This window comes from Archocentrus centrarchus, chromosome 17 (genome assembly GCF_007364275.1).
Source record: "Archocentrus centrarchus isolate MPI-CPG fArcCen1 chromosome 17, fArcCen1, whole genome shotgun sequence".
Classification (NCBI taxonomy): Eukaryota; Metazoa; Chordata; class Actinopteri; order Cichliformes; family Cichlidae; genus Archocentrus; species Archocentrus centrarchus.
In genome coordinates this window covers 13,890,986-13,905,580 of record NC_044362.1, presented here as the reverse complement: position 1 = coordinate 13,905,580, position 14,595 = coordinate 13,890,986, and the positions used below count along the sequence as shown (strand labels likewise).

At 39.4% G+C, this 14,595-nt stretch overlaps 1 protein-coding gene across 1 annotated transcript; it reads left to right on the top strand.

Moving 5' to 3' along the window:
* Positions 1 to 4,298: 4,298 nt before the first annotated feature.
* On the top strand, positions 4,299 to 13,668 carry LOC115796159 (cyclic AMP-responsive element-binding protein 3-like protein 3-B). The gene is made up of 10 exons (XM_030752437.1): positions 4,299 to 4,436; positions 4,669 to 4,767; positions 5,091 to 5,364; positions 7,843 to 7,973; positions 8,112 to 8,222; positions 8,454 to 8,560; positions 11,323 to 11,391; positions 12,635 to 12,719; positions 12,999 to 13,092; positions 13,194 to 13,668. Exons 1-10 carry the CDS (start codon positions 4,416 to 4,418, stop codon positions 13,406 to 13,408), a joined length of 1,206 nt encoding a protein of 401 aa, XP_030608297.1. The 5' UTR covers positions 4,299 to 4,415; the 3' UTR covers positions 13,409 to 13,668.
* The last annotated feature ends 927 nt before the right edge of the window (positions 13,669 to 14,595 follow it).

Here is a 14,595-nt window from a genome sequence, read left to right as displayed (position 1 = left end):
TAAAGCTGATATTAATGTAATATCACTGTGCAGTGCGTCACTTTTCTACCAGCAGGGCTGACCTACTAAGACAGTAATGCTTACAGCAGAAGAAGTCTGTTGTCTGCAGTCACTCAAGCAATGCAGTGCAGAATACCTCATCTGAAAAGCCGTGTCTGTTATGTGGTATAACACTGGGATCATCTAATCATTTCAGTTTGCTGGGCCATCTGTTTGCCTGTAAAATTATACAAAAACTACAAAGGTAATTTTCATGAACCTCAGTGAAGCAGTGGAGTGTGTTTCAAAATTTCAAAATAGTGGTGGAAGATAACTTGATTGGCCATTTAGCTGGTGTTGTTCGGAAGCTTTCAGTGTGGGATGCTCACTGTCACAGTGCAGCTAAAAGTGGAGCATGTTTTTCTAAGCTCCAAAATGGGAGAAATGTATTCCCTTTACGCAGAAGGATCTTACAAATGCAGGGACCTGACTCCTGAACTTAGCAGTAGGAAAATAAAATCTAAGAAATAAAAAATGATCTAAGCTAGGATATCAGATTTTTAAATGTAATAATAAACATATATACTGATGGAATACGCATGATGTGCACACAGACCCTGAATTTAGATTCAAAATGAACACTTGGGGTTGCTACATCAAGCTCCTTGGGGAAATCAGAGAGCTGACAAAAAAAAAAATTACATGATTGAAAACAATTCCCAGTCGTATGTCGGCATTCCTTGCAAGTGTAATAGTGAATAAGAAAATTACATGACACTTGTAGCTGTGAGAATGAGAAGAAACCATCTGAATTATCTCATATTCATGGCGCGAATGATGGGAATTAAAAAAGCAGATGCTGAGCTGGTACTATCTTGCAACTGTAGCCGTAGGGTGTGTTTAATCTTTGTTTCCTGATTGTGTAGCTTAGGAGTTTTACCGATAACTCAGAGACAGCTGAGAAGTGTATTTCACCCATTTGCCCACTCCGTACCTGCAGTTTCCCAGCTGCAGGTATAGGAGCGATTTTGCTCACATTAGAGCAATTGCTGAGCCTCAGTAAAAGCTAATGAAAATGCACTCAGTGACCATGCTGTAACCTTCAAACATGTTCTCAACTTGTGACTTTACACTCGTGGATCTGAAAAAGGTATATTTTAAGTGTAATAAGTGTAATAGACAAATGCTTAAAGGTATACTGTAGCATACACCTGTATCTTTTAATGTTTTATTTTGTCTTTTAATGTTTTATTTTTGTCTTTTAATGTTTTATTTTTGTCTTTTAATGTTTTATTTTTGTTCTTTTAATGTTTTATTTTTGTTTTGGCTTTTTGTATTATTGTGTCATCATTGTAAGTCGCTTTGAATAAAGGCGTGTGCTAAATGTAATAAAGTAAAGTATATCTTTGATCACTGCAGTAGCCGCATTTTTTTTTTTTTTTTTTTTTTATTCTTTCACTCTGCACTCATCATGTTGCATGCCTTCTTATCAGGGAACTGTGTGAACTGTGAGATCCTTTTTTATGTAGCTGAAATGCACTTATTTGTACCTGTGCAGGTGTATTTCACTGAAAGAGGACTGACCAGCATGACAATGATTTCACAGTATATTTTATTTATTTACAGTATGATCTCATATGCAATAACAGCTATGATGTGTACAGAGCTGCACACTATTCCTGGTATCTAGAGATGTGCTGTAAATGCCCTGGTTAGATAATCACTGCACGTACAGTACTTTGACACTCTAATCTCCAGTTAGAACAACAATAAAGATAGCAGTGCTCTGCTGTCATTTAATTAGGTGTATTCATAGATCTGCTGATATTAATGCAATAAATACACTTAAAAAGCAAGTCCTTGAAAGACTGAAGTATAGCAGTCATAATGGATTCACATGGTGGCTTCACTCCATACATTATTTTCTTAAATGGCAAAGAATCTATCAGAGCTGAATGTGTTAATACACCATAATTTCCATTAGTGCCACAAGAATGTATTTAAATAACTGTGAACTCCTTTCTGGTCTCATACAAGGGCACTTTTTAAACATTAGAAATATATTTTAGGTCTGGAAATCCAACATAAGCTGTAAAATAAACGTTTGCACCAAGTCTGGGAATCAGACATCTCGGAGCTCCTTCAGAGAATTTGATTTATTCACATTATGTACGCCTGACAAACAGAAGATAAGAAAGATTTGCGTCCTTTCTGCCGTGTGACAGTTTCATTTTCGTTCTTCCCATAAAATCCCTCTAGGGCTTTGAAACTTTTGAGCAGCTTAGTAAAGGTAACAATGTCCCCCCCCCCAAAATAAAACAAATTTAGAACATATCTCACATCTCTGTCTGCTTCATGCCGTCTGATGAAGCGAAAAATGTCAAATAAAATTATCTGAAGAGAAAAGTAAATGATGCTTTGAATCATTTGAGCTACCAGGCTGAGTGTTCCCTCAAAGATGTAACAATGCTTTGAAGTTGAAGCAGCAATGGGAGGATTGAGCTGATGGAATTCATTCTAAAAAGAAGGCAGACTATTGATTGTGCTTATTCTGGTTTAAGAGGAGTGTAATGAGGAGCTCTGCCGCTGAAAGAATCTCTTCCTCTTTGTCATGACAATTAGATAATCTGTGCCAGTGTGCATGTTCCCCTTGTGCTACCGCTCGAAGAACACATTATATAATACAGTATCTTTTGCTTCATGGGGTGTATTGGCATGAAACACATCTTAATTATGAGAGCAGAGATAAGAAACAGATAAAGTTGTTTTGCAATAGAAAAGCAGGAAAAAAGTCACTGATCAGCTTTCTTAAAAGCTGTCACTTCAGGAGCAAGTTTTTATTTGGCAGACACAAAGAGAATAAAAGTTTCATTTAGAGCAATGCGTGTTTTTGCTCGTGTCGATCGCCTCGTTTGATTCATTCCTTCACACCCGTTCCAGCTGAACTCTTTGTTCTTGTAAACCTGTTTGCTGGCAAAAACGTTAAGGTAGTTATGAGTGTTTGTTTGATGCCAGTGACTGAAAGAAGCTGCAGACAATTGCCTTCTTTCTTGATGCTTTGACAACCTTCAGTGAAAAACCTTTGCAGCTGTTTGTTGAAGAAAAAAAAAATCTGCAGATAGTCAATAATTCTGTCATTTTTTTTCCAAAACACTGCAAACTGCACTTGTTAAGCCACTTCTAACAAAAAAAAAAAAGGAGTAGCTTGGATGCATCTGCAGTTATAGATAAAAAGTTTTTGGTAACAAAATTGTTTACTAGCAAATTATGTTTAATCTCAGTTTTTTTACAGTCCCATTTAAATTTTCATATGACAAGATTTTAGCTATAGCTGTATTAGATTTTAGTGCTCCTTTTAACAGAGTTGAGTGTAGAATATAATAGAGCCTATTATATTCTACACTCAACTCTGTTAAGTGTAGAATATAATAGAGCCTATTAGTCCTAAAAGTTCTCTCTCCAAGATAACTGAGCAAACAAATCACTGGATGTGCTAGAACTTTCTCCAGCTAAATACTGACCGAGTGTCTGTGGATCAGAAAAGGCCACTGCACTGAAAGATGGTGCTCATCTCAATTTCTGTCTTTGGTAATCAAAAAACAAGCCCCAAAATCTTGGTGTTATCTTGACTTTTACTTTTTAATAGTTGTCAAATGAGTCGCAAAGTCTTCACTCAACCTTAAAGTCATAAGAAGAATAAGAAGAGGGTTCATGTCCAGAGAAGTGTTATATAAGGGTCATTTTTTTCTGTGCTTAGGTTTCCACTGACAAACCTTCAAGCTCTGCTTCCAATCAGATCACTGCACTGTCTTTCAGTGTCAGAAAATAGTACAGCTGCCTTCTAGTTAATCCCTCAGTGGCTTAGAAGTACATCTCTGACTTTTTTACTAACCTTCTCTGCCTTTCAAATAATCAAATAAGCGGTTTCTAACTCTTAAATTCAGGTCAAACCCTTTTGCGCGTGTTTCCACTGCCTTGTGGTTTCCTTAGTGATGAGCAGAGAGAAGAGCATTGAACTTTTGTCGGGCTTAGTCAAAACTGGTGTAAATTAAATGTCAGTCTCTCCACCTTTTGTGTTTCAGCAATAAAAAATGTGCTGTGAAAAGAAAGATTTTGAGAGCACAGAAAATGCTGATAATCACCTCAAAGGTCGCAATAGGATACCCGTGACTTATTTACAATGAATTCATCGTCTTTCCTCGTGTCCCAATTGGCTCTCTCAGCTGTCTGCTTTACACCGGATTGGACAGTGAGCAGCTGGGTTGGGAAATGTTGTTGTGTGATATGGCATTTCAACTTTGTCCCCGAAGACTGACTCAGACATTTCTCCTTCACGCTAAAGGCCCGAGGAACTTACTGATCTGGCTGCGTGTTGTATTTGTATGCCTGCTGTATATTTTCATTGAAATTCCACCAGCTGCTTTAATGTCAGAATTATGACACTGACTACAGACAAGGTAAGATCACCGGGTGCCACTAATGCTTTTTGTGTAAGAGAATGATTCAGCATGAGTGCACGTCAAGAATGCTTTGCTTTAAGGAGGGTAAACATGAATGTGAGTTTGTCAAAGACAAGCGAAGCGTGAGATTGAGCACGTTTTTGACACCCAGGTGAAATTGAGTAATACTTCAAAACAAACTTGGAAAAACAGCTTAGAGACAAACCTGAACCATCACTCTTTGTTTCAGGTATATGATGGGATGGACATCATTGACCTTCTGCTCAACAATGCAGGTGAATCCACCAGTTGCCACAGCAACCAAGCATGGACCATCTCAACTAATGATGTAAGTGTACTGCCTATTGTGCACGGTTTGCCCCTAAAGCAAATCACTCAGAGGAAAACGTAATCATAATCACAAATTCATCTCATTTTGAAAATGTGAATGCTGAGTCCTGAACTGTATTCTGGGGTGTGCCTGATTGTAGGGCTGTGAGTGCTGCAAATGGCAATGAGGGGAGACAAAATCACAGGGAAGACAGAAGGAAACAAAAGCCTGCTGTGTTTATGCTCCTGTGTCTGCTTGTTTGTAGGAATACTATTATCTATTATCCAGATTAATTCTGCCAATCAGGCCATAATGTAATTATGCATGCATACTCTCTTCAGATGCTAAGCATTAAGCAAAGTGGTCCTGATGATTTCTTGGACTTCCTGCTGCATGGGAGCGACTCCTCCTCTGGGCCAGCATCACCCCTGTGGTCTCCCTGCACCAGTGAAAGTGGCATCAACGAAGACCCCCTGACAGATCCCACAAACAGCCCTCACCCAAACTCCTGCTCAGCCTTACCTGTCTGTGACAGTCAGGCGTTCACACAGTCTTCAGCTCTCGAGAATCAGCCACCGGCAAATGAGAAAAAGCCCGATGTTGTTATTGATCTCGGTAAGACGACATTTAAATTGCAAAGCATTAACACACTCGCTTTTTATACTGGGCAGATGCATCTGCTGAACTTGAACCTGTAAAGCAGTAGATTGTGTCAACAGTGAACACAAATGTGAGGAAGAGATATGAAAAGAACAAATATCCAGGGCACTGGACTGCCAGATAAAAAAAAAAAAAAAAAGAAGCTTTGGACAACGTGAGTTCTCTCATTTTGTGTTTTCTGTAGTGGAATAATGAGAGCGTTTGACTGAGGCTTTGGCAGTGAACCTTTCAAAGAGCCACTTGTTTGATTTTCCCATTTCTGAACCTTTTTTAAAGATAAAGGGTTGTGGTTGTTGTCAATCATTGCTTAACTAAATTGTTTTCTGACGGCAGCTATTTTGAATTTTGAACATTGATTCATTTCACTATGCAGTTTTTTGACCCCCTCTCTAGTGCCAGACATATTTGAAAATAACATTTCACAGACATTTCGTTCAAGAAGAAGGAAAAAAAAATCACGTGCATTATCTTGCAATTACAAGAACAGGTCTGGCAAACACACGCAAATGCATCTGCAAGGTCGGTATATTATAATTATGGGAAAGTTTAAGGTGTTTTCAAGTTTTAATTTCATTAGCATTAGTTTCTTGAACTCTTTATGTACCTGCTTAATTGCACATCAGCCTCAGAATTACAGAGGAAAGGCTGTTTTATTTGATTGCATTGGCCTCCATCAGTGGGTGAGTGAATGAATCCATCATTTACTTTGAAATGCAGAAGAATTTCTTCTTGGGATTTGTGGTAGCATTAAAGTAGCTAATATACTGCATGCACTGTCGACTGGGTTAAGGATCAGTGTTCAGTCTGTTCGTTACAGGGAATAACTGCTCTAACATCAGTCCTATGCTTGTGAGACTATTTTGCAAAGTCACTTTCAGCAGCTCCTCAGAGCTCTGTAACAGCTATTGCCGCAAAAGTTAAATCCACTGTGCTCTTGAGAAGCAGTGGCAGCTAGTTTGACCACCCCAAACCACACTGAGGACTGGCTTTACTGCAGCCTCTAAGACACCAGTGTGGTTTCAGTTTATATCCATGAAGGAAGCATCACTGGTTTAAATGCTCCTGCCAGAAAAGATCAGCAGATAAGACCCAAGCGTTCCTAATGACTTGAGATGGCTGTGCAGTGTTGCTGTTATCGGTGAAATCCACATGATTTAACATTTGTATTTCCCAGTATTTACACTTTTCCACATTTGCTTTGACACATTTCTCGGAACCTTCTTGAAACCTCTGACTCTGCCGAACACTCGTATCAAAACAGTTTGAACTGTGCTTTCAGATCCCAAACGAAGCCTGCAAAAATATAACCGCACTAATGAGCCTTCATTGAACAATACATCAAAAAACGCAAAACACAACTTCAGGGCCTGAACATTAAGAATAGTTTGACATTAAGAATTCAGTAAATAAAGTAGGAGAAAAATGTGAAAGTAGCTTCTTTCATGTGCACAAGACAAAGTAAGTAAGTAAAGTTTATTTACAGATTTCTTTTCACAGACAGCCACATATTGTTGTGCAATCAAAATGAGAAAAACTAGGAAGAATCACAAGAAAATATAAGTTGTATTTAAGAAATGAAACACAGCGTGCTAAAGTTGTGCAATCACTGTGTGTAACAAGGTGAATATTAAGAGAGTGGTTTGTTCAGTAAATGGAGTTAGGGCACTGTGTATTTGTTTGAGACAGTAGGATATGAGGTTTTATGACAAAATAAAAATCAGACAGCACTCCCTGCTGGTTTATCCTTTAGCCTCTGTTAGCAACAGCTGGTAACTGGCTGCCTCAAAGATTTGAACACACTCACCCCTGTAATTATATCTACTGTATATATGTAATTGCAGGACAATATCCTGATGTCTTATTGATCTTTTCTGACTTTAACATCCTTCTGTATGCATGCAGTGCTGTGCAAAGGTTTGAAGCACTAAAAGCAAAGAAAAGATACTTGCATAAAGAATGTCATTTACTCCAAATTCAAAATATTGACTCCAAAGTCAATATTTTGTGTGACTAGTTTTTTTAAGGTACTTGGCAGCTTGGCTGCTTCAGGTGTCTTCTGTAGATTTTGGCTATCTCAGTGTCTTTAGTCTCTTCCTGTAATCCCAGACTGACTCCATGAGACAAGAGCTCGGCGGGGACCATCTGATGCAGGACTCCTTTCTTGTGGGGATAGTTATTTATGACTCTGTCATGCTGCATAATCAATGTTAGCATAATCAGACTCCTTGGTGGTGCTACATGATGGATAGGGATCAAACATCTAAAATGCCTAAACCCCTTTGCACAGTACTGTGTATTTGTAAAGTGTTTTGAAAGCACAGAAAGATGCAGCAATCACTGATGTGTTGCGCTGCGTTTTGTTTGAATTGCAAATAGAGGCAATTTTGTAAACCATGACATGTGGTGTAATGTTTTTTCTGGTTTAACATGCAGGCTGTGAGTTTGGCAGCTTAGATGAGGATTTTGGAATTTCATACTACCTCACTGCAAACCAAAATCCTCTGCTACCATCCAGCCATTCTCTCACCGTGAAGGACCTGCTGTTATCCAACCTGGGACACAAAGTAAGAAGGGTTTAATACTTTTTGTGGTGGCCTGTCCTACTCTGAGAGGAAAATAATTTATTATCTATTTGTGCCTTCTTCGGGTAAGCTGCAGAGAGTCACTTTAAGTGAAATATATTCTGTCCATCTGGTTCACAGGCACAGCGAATCCCCCAGCATTCCTTGCAGGAGCTTGTACTTAATGAGGATGAGAAGAGGCTTCTGGCTAAAGAAGGGGTAAACTTGCCCAGCAGACTGCCTCTGTCCAAGGTACATGAACAAGATACACATGTATGTAGGGCAGATGTCGCTACACAAACATGCTCCAAACACATCCACTCACACACTCATGAGCTAAATCTGTATCCCCAGTTACACAAACTCAGCCAGATATGGACCCCCTTCACCCCCACCGCACCCTCCAGCCTAGTTTCATCTCACATACCTTTTTCTTTATTCTCTCTTGTCCTGTCCTCCCATGTGTTTCATCTCCCTGACAAGTTTGAAGACAGAGTTTTGAAAAAGATCCGGCGGAAAATCCGCAACAAGCGCTCGGCTCAAGAAAGTCGGAAGAAGAAGAGGGAATATGTTGATAGTCTGGAAGACAGGTATGACATTATCTCTGCACTGACAGAGGAAAGCTTTTTTTTATCAGCAATCATCTGTTTTGGGTCTTTAACATTTTTCAATTAGTCTGTTTTGTTGTTATTTAAGTATAGCACAGTTCACGATTTCTAGTATTACATTCAGTAAGAAAGAAAGAAAGAAAGAAAGAAAGAAAGAAAGAAAGAAAGAAAGAAAGAAAGAAAGAAAGAAAGAAAGAAAGAAAGAAAGAAAGAAAGAAAGAAAGAAAAAAAGAAAGAAAGAAAGAAAGGAAGCTCAAAGAAAATTTGTATAACAACCTCAAACAACACTAGTGGGCTGTTTTGATTGAAAAATATGAAGAGCTGCGCAGCAAAACCTGTCATGGCCCCCGGCAAGAGCAATTAATTACAGAAACTTATTCAAGAGAAAAATTAAACAGTCTAAAAATGAATAAAATTAAAATACAATCTATTAGAATTCAGTTCCAGTGAAGTGACCAAGAATGAACGCTACAAGCCTTGTTATGACTTTATTTATTCACTAATAAAGTTCATTATCTGGACATAGAAAGGATTGACATTTTCAACAGATTGCTGCAAAAGAGAACTCTAAAAATGATTATAAATGAGCCGACTTGCTACTAAAGCATTTTTTTAATTTATTTGAGGAATGCGTAGATGACAAAAACAGACCTGCATATGAGCATTGTAGTCCATAACACCAACAAGGCCACAATGAAAACATACAAAAAGATAATGTGTAGAGAATAATGTGTATTTATACTACTGTCATGGTAAAAAGAAAGTGAACCCTCTGTCAGTCCAAAGGTTTTATGTATCAGGACATAGTAAAAAAAGATCCAGTCCTTACTAGATCTTAAATTTAGATAAATTCTGTAGAGTCTGAGATGTAGCTCTTGGGGTTTGGGCAGTTTCTCTGAGCACTGCACAGTCTGACCTTGGGGTGAATTTGCTGGGACATCCACTCCCGGAAAGACTGGCATCTGTCTTCAATGTTTTCCACTTGTAAATAATCATTCTGTAGAATGATGAACTTTTGGAAATGCCTTTATAACCCTTCCCAATCCGATGGGCGGCAACAATTGCTTCCCTAGGCTCATTGCTGATGTCTTTCCTCATTTGGCCATGTGTTAACACACACCTGAATGCTCCAAACCAGCAAACTGCAAAAACCTCTGCTTCTAAAGAGGTGCTCACACTTACTGGTGATCAAGTAATCAAATGCATTTGATTACCAGCACCTGGCTGCTACTTACTGCTACTGCTACTTAAGTCCTATGGAAGCAGTAAAAGTGCACTTAGTTTTTCACACATTGCTTCTGCACTTGTCAACTTGTCTTAGTTTTTATTGATGTGGTGTAATATGCCATATTTTGTACTTTATCTGTATTTACTAAGTTTAAGATCTGCTAAGGACCAGATTTATTTTTTATTATGTTCTGATTGCATATGAGAAAAAGAGGTGTTCCCATATAGTGAAAAAACTGAAGGCTTCCTAGCACAACCACTGAGCATTTTACAGAAGCTCAGAAAATTTACCATACTGTGATAACTGCTCCATCATGGCGCACCTAAACTGTTTTGTGTTTCATCAGGAGCTGAAATCAAGCTCAGTCATAACACACTGTACCAACGCTTGATCAGGACCACACACACACACACACACACACACACACACACACACACACACACACACACACACACACACACACACACACACACACACACACACACACAGACTGAGTCAGGAGAGAGGATGGATTCATCCTAAAGATGATGCCACAACCCACAATTGCAGGGAGGTACTGTCAGAATTATTGCAGTGTTCCTCCTCCATCTCTGCCTCCAGGCTCCTCAAAATCAGCCCTGCCACACAGTCAGCTAGCCTTTGTCACCAAATTTATTAATCCCACCTGCCTCCCACATGCTGGCGTTTCAACCACATCACACCTCCACAAACCGTGCTGCGTGGTCGAGCATGTAATTTGACTCGCATCAAGAAACACAATGCAGCAATGTTCCCAAATTCCTTTGTTTGTCAAATGCCTCAAGGTTTATCATTCATCAGCTTCCTAGGTGTATTTTTAGAACTTGTTTCCATCCTGTTTGGTACTTGAGATTGTCTCCCTCACACTGCTGGATTCTTTTAAAACCTGCCATTACTGTTTCATCTCTGAATAAAGGAGTTGATTGATAATGCATCGAGGTGTTTTGGACCACGGGGTGTAACAAGTGGGATAAAGTGAATAGACAGTTTGGGTTTTTAAAATAGCTAAACACAAGTGTACTTTCACTTTAATAGTATTTTAAATGTGAGGACTGTTTGTGTGTTTTTGCGTACTAATTACAATGTCTCACTGATGTAATACAGGAGGCTGATATATCTAATTACATGCTATCAACATCTCAATCGAGCTTGAGCTCTGCTGCGTCCTGATAACAAAAGTTTCATGGCAGGGCGAGATTGTCTCTCCCAGAGTCAGCATTTGTTGATAATTAAACCAGATTCAAGCGGTGCGTATCAACAGGGTGTCATTATCAGTCGAATGCATAATGGACTCACAGTGACTGAACCAAACAAGAGAGACAGCAGAAGAAGAAAGGGGTGGAGTCCCTGGATGGCAGAATGGGGTTTGCGATAACAGTCAGCAGACTGATATTGGCAAAGAGAGAACTCGAGGGCAGGCGAGGTAACGCTATAACACAATATTTTTTAATACGTTTCCATCCTTATTCTCCTGCTTGTTCTCTGTCTCTTTCTGTAGGTTGTCTGCATGTGGTACTCACAACCTCAAGCTGCAGAGAAAGATCCAGCAGCTGGAGGATACCAACAAGTGAGTCCTTAAATGAGGCAACAAAGCCTTCACCTGGACTACTTAGTACTCTAAGTGTTTTTTTAATGATGGAGAGCAGTGTAAACATGACCATTACAAACAGCAATGGAGGAGTTTGCTTAAGTGCAAATTCCAACAAATGCAAAAAAGAAAAATAACAGCATGATAACATTTTTGATCTTATGCTTTATTTTCTTTGAACGTTATCATGTAATGCAAAAGCATCACCATGACTACAGCCCAGTGCGCCACACTTCAACGTGTGGTTTGGAGAAAACTATGTCCTGACCAAGGCACAGTCAGGGCACTGCTTCAGAGCTTTGGTATGATTGAATGGTCAGTGTTAGATTTTAGTGAATTGCTATTTAAGCTCTGCAGCAGCTGCAGCTGTAAAAACAACACCACAAATGTCTCAGTGTCTCTATTTAACTGCCAGTTTCAGTCATACTTACACATTTGGTTATTTGGCTACATTGTTTTCATGAGCTGGACTATGCCAGGTAGCGTTGTGTTTATCTGTATTGATACTGCCTTCTCTGTCCGCTCTTCTTTCTGATTTCAGAAATCTAGGATAACTGAATAAACTAGGCTTGACCTCATATAGTCAGTACATCCTGGTTTTCATATGTTTAACAATGGTCAGGCTGAGGAGGTGCAGCCAGGCCAAGCCAGGTGAAAAAAATGATTGGATACCTACATGAGAACATGGCATAACTGCAAAACCCACATTCATTTCCAATCAAAGTGCCTACTGGTTGAACAGATAAGGCAGTAGGATTAATCAAACCTGGACCCTGGCTTGTCCAGAGCGAGCTAGCTGCACAGAATAAATCTCCATGGTATCTTTTGTGACACTACTTTCATAAAACTGAGCCACCGCTGAAAATGGCCAAACTGTTCTGCTTGTTAAAGATCGGGACTGAAGAGCCTCAGAGTAAAATTACCAGAATACAAAGCACATTCAATTCTAAAACTTCACACGGCTTTCCTGACTTTTCTTTCTTTTCATTCTGCAATTTCACTGTCCCGATTTCGCTCTCTCTCTCTTTTTCTCTCATGCTGGCAGAGTGCTGCTTGTAAAAACAAAATGTGAGAAGGCGCCACATATCCACACTTCCTTCGATTTGTGTCTCTCTCTTTTTTTGTTTGAGACCAGTGATCACAGATGCTGGAAATGATGAGACCCTTTATGTGAAACTTTTGCACAACCTCTTTCATCTTTCTGTCTGGAAATGTGTTGCAGTGCTCTGCTGGAGCAGCTAAGCCAGCTACAGGCTCTCCTTCCTAATGGCCCCAGCAAAACAACACAGAGAGGAACCTGCATCCTGGTGAGAACTATCATTAGGTATTTCTTAGACAGACAGCATAATTTTAACAAATAAATAATAGATGCAAGTACAGTAAACATTAAAGTTCACAAGCACATCAAAGAGTGCTAGTGTTTGCACTAGCGGGACTACAGCTGTGAATATTTTGAATATGTAAATGAGTCCAACCAGCAAAATGCTATGTAGGTTATGTGTAATAATCTTCTTTCTGTCACTTCCCCCAATCAGTGTTTTCCATGCTTGACCTCTTTTTGTCCATCTGTCTGTATTTATATCCAGGTTTTGCTGCTCTCCTTCTCTCTGCTGATTTCTTCAAATCTTCAACCAAACCCTTACGGCCAACTCAGTCAGGCAGAGTATGCGGAGACCAAAGGTCTGTAGCCACATGCATGGCCAGTCTTGCTTTCTTCTCCTCCACGCACACTCACTCATGCACACACACTCACTTCTCTCAACCATGTCTCTGCCTCTCAGTGCCATCTCGCTCCCTGCAGTCGATGGATGATACGCAAGAAGTTCCCCCTCCTCCTCCTCCTCCTCCCCTTCTTCCTCTTCCTCTCCTCTCCGTTACCAGGGGCTTTGAAGCCCTGCGCAATCTGACAGGGAAGATCAGGCCACAAGCAGATCTCCCCAAAGTAGACGACCCCGCCTTTCGCCACCAAGATCACAGGCACAAGGACCTTCACTGATTTATTCTAACAAGAAAGATGTAGCAGAGGGGTGCATGCTTAGATGCAAGTGCCGCACCCATAAGGGCAGTTTAAAAGCTTCTTTGCATCTTTTCACTACACACGCTGGGTGGGGTGGTGCTCTAATACATAAACATCTATTTTAAAGATGTTTCAGAAATGCACTTTCTCAGTTAAGGACCAGTAAAGAGGTCACTGACATAGATGTAATAATTTTTCACTTAACTCTGAATAACAAACCCAAAACAGCTTTTGGATCATGTATGCTGGATCATACCTGTATTGCCGATGCGTGTTAATTGCATGTTAAAGATATTAAATATAAATGTGTGTGCTCACCACTGTGATTTGTTGTTTACTTTAAATGTATACTGTGATTTGTGGTGCATTCATTAAGAGCTCAGTGCAGAAATTTAATGAGCCAGTTGCACTGTCACTGTGCAGGCGGTGTGCGTACTAAGACACAGACGGTTAAATCTTTGAGACAGGTTGCTGCTGGAGGGATCAGCCATGTGTGAATTCACATTTTCTCCAGTGAATTTTGGACCCATCTGAAATTTTCTTTCAGTGATACCATATGTCCAGCGTAGAGGAAAACTGCTTTGCAAAAAATATTAAGACAATATTTTGGAGATAAAAATCATTTTGGGCCCAGAAATATGACTTGGTGTGCAAAAAAGCTCTGACAGCAAGCTGTCAAAATAACAGGGCAAAAAATGTTGTTTATTCTTATTGTTGACGTGTAATTAAATATTGTTTATAGATCATCATGAAGTGCCTTTTTTCTGGTGAGATGAAAGAAAAGTGAAAAGCTGTCACAGTGACCGTAACTGGTTTGTTTGTGTTGCGCCGTAATGCAGCTTAAATTTTCTACAGCTGCAAACCTCAGAAAAAATCAGATGAAAATACAAGAGTAGCAGTAGAGCAGAAGTCAGGAGTAACTGGCAATTCTAAAGGAAAGGAAACTAATTATATACTATGAGTATTTTTAAGTTAAAAACTAATTTTGAGTTATTTTAGTGGAAAGTACAAATATTGATTCCCCTTCTTATTAGCAGTATTATTAGCGGTTTGGGTTATATTCTAGAGTATCTGAACTTCCGTCCTCCCCTTTTTACACATAGATTTATGTATATATAGTTTGTTAAGCAATAAAATCTGCCTCTAAGATGACTGTGTCAGCCTGG

Coding starts and splice junctions, on each gene's coding strand:
- LOC115796159 (XM_030752437.1), top strand. CDS start 4,416: ATGACACTGACTACAGACAAG. Junction 4,437..4,668: donor TGACACTGACTACAGACAAG/GTAAGATCACCG, acceptor TCTTTGTTTCAG/GTATATGATGGGATGGACAT. Junction 4,768..5,090: donor GGACCATCTCAACTAATGAT/GTAAGTGTACTG, acceptor TACTCTCTTCAG/ATGCTAAGCATTAAGCAAAG.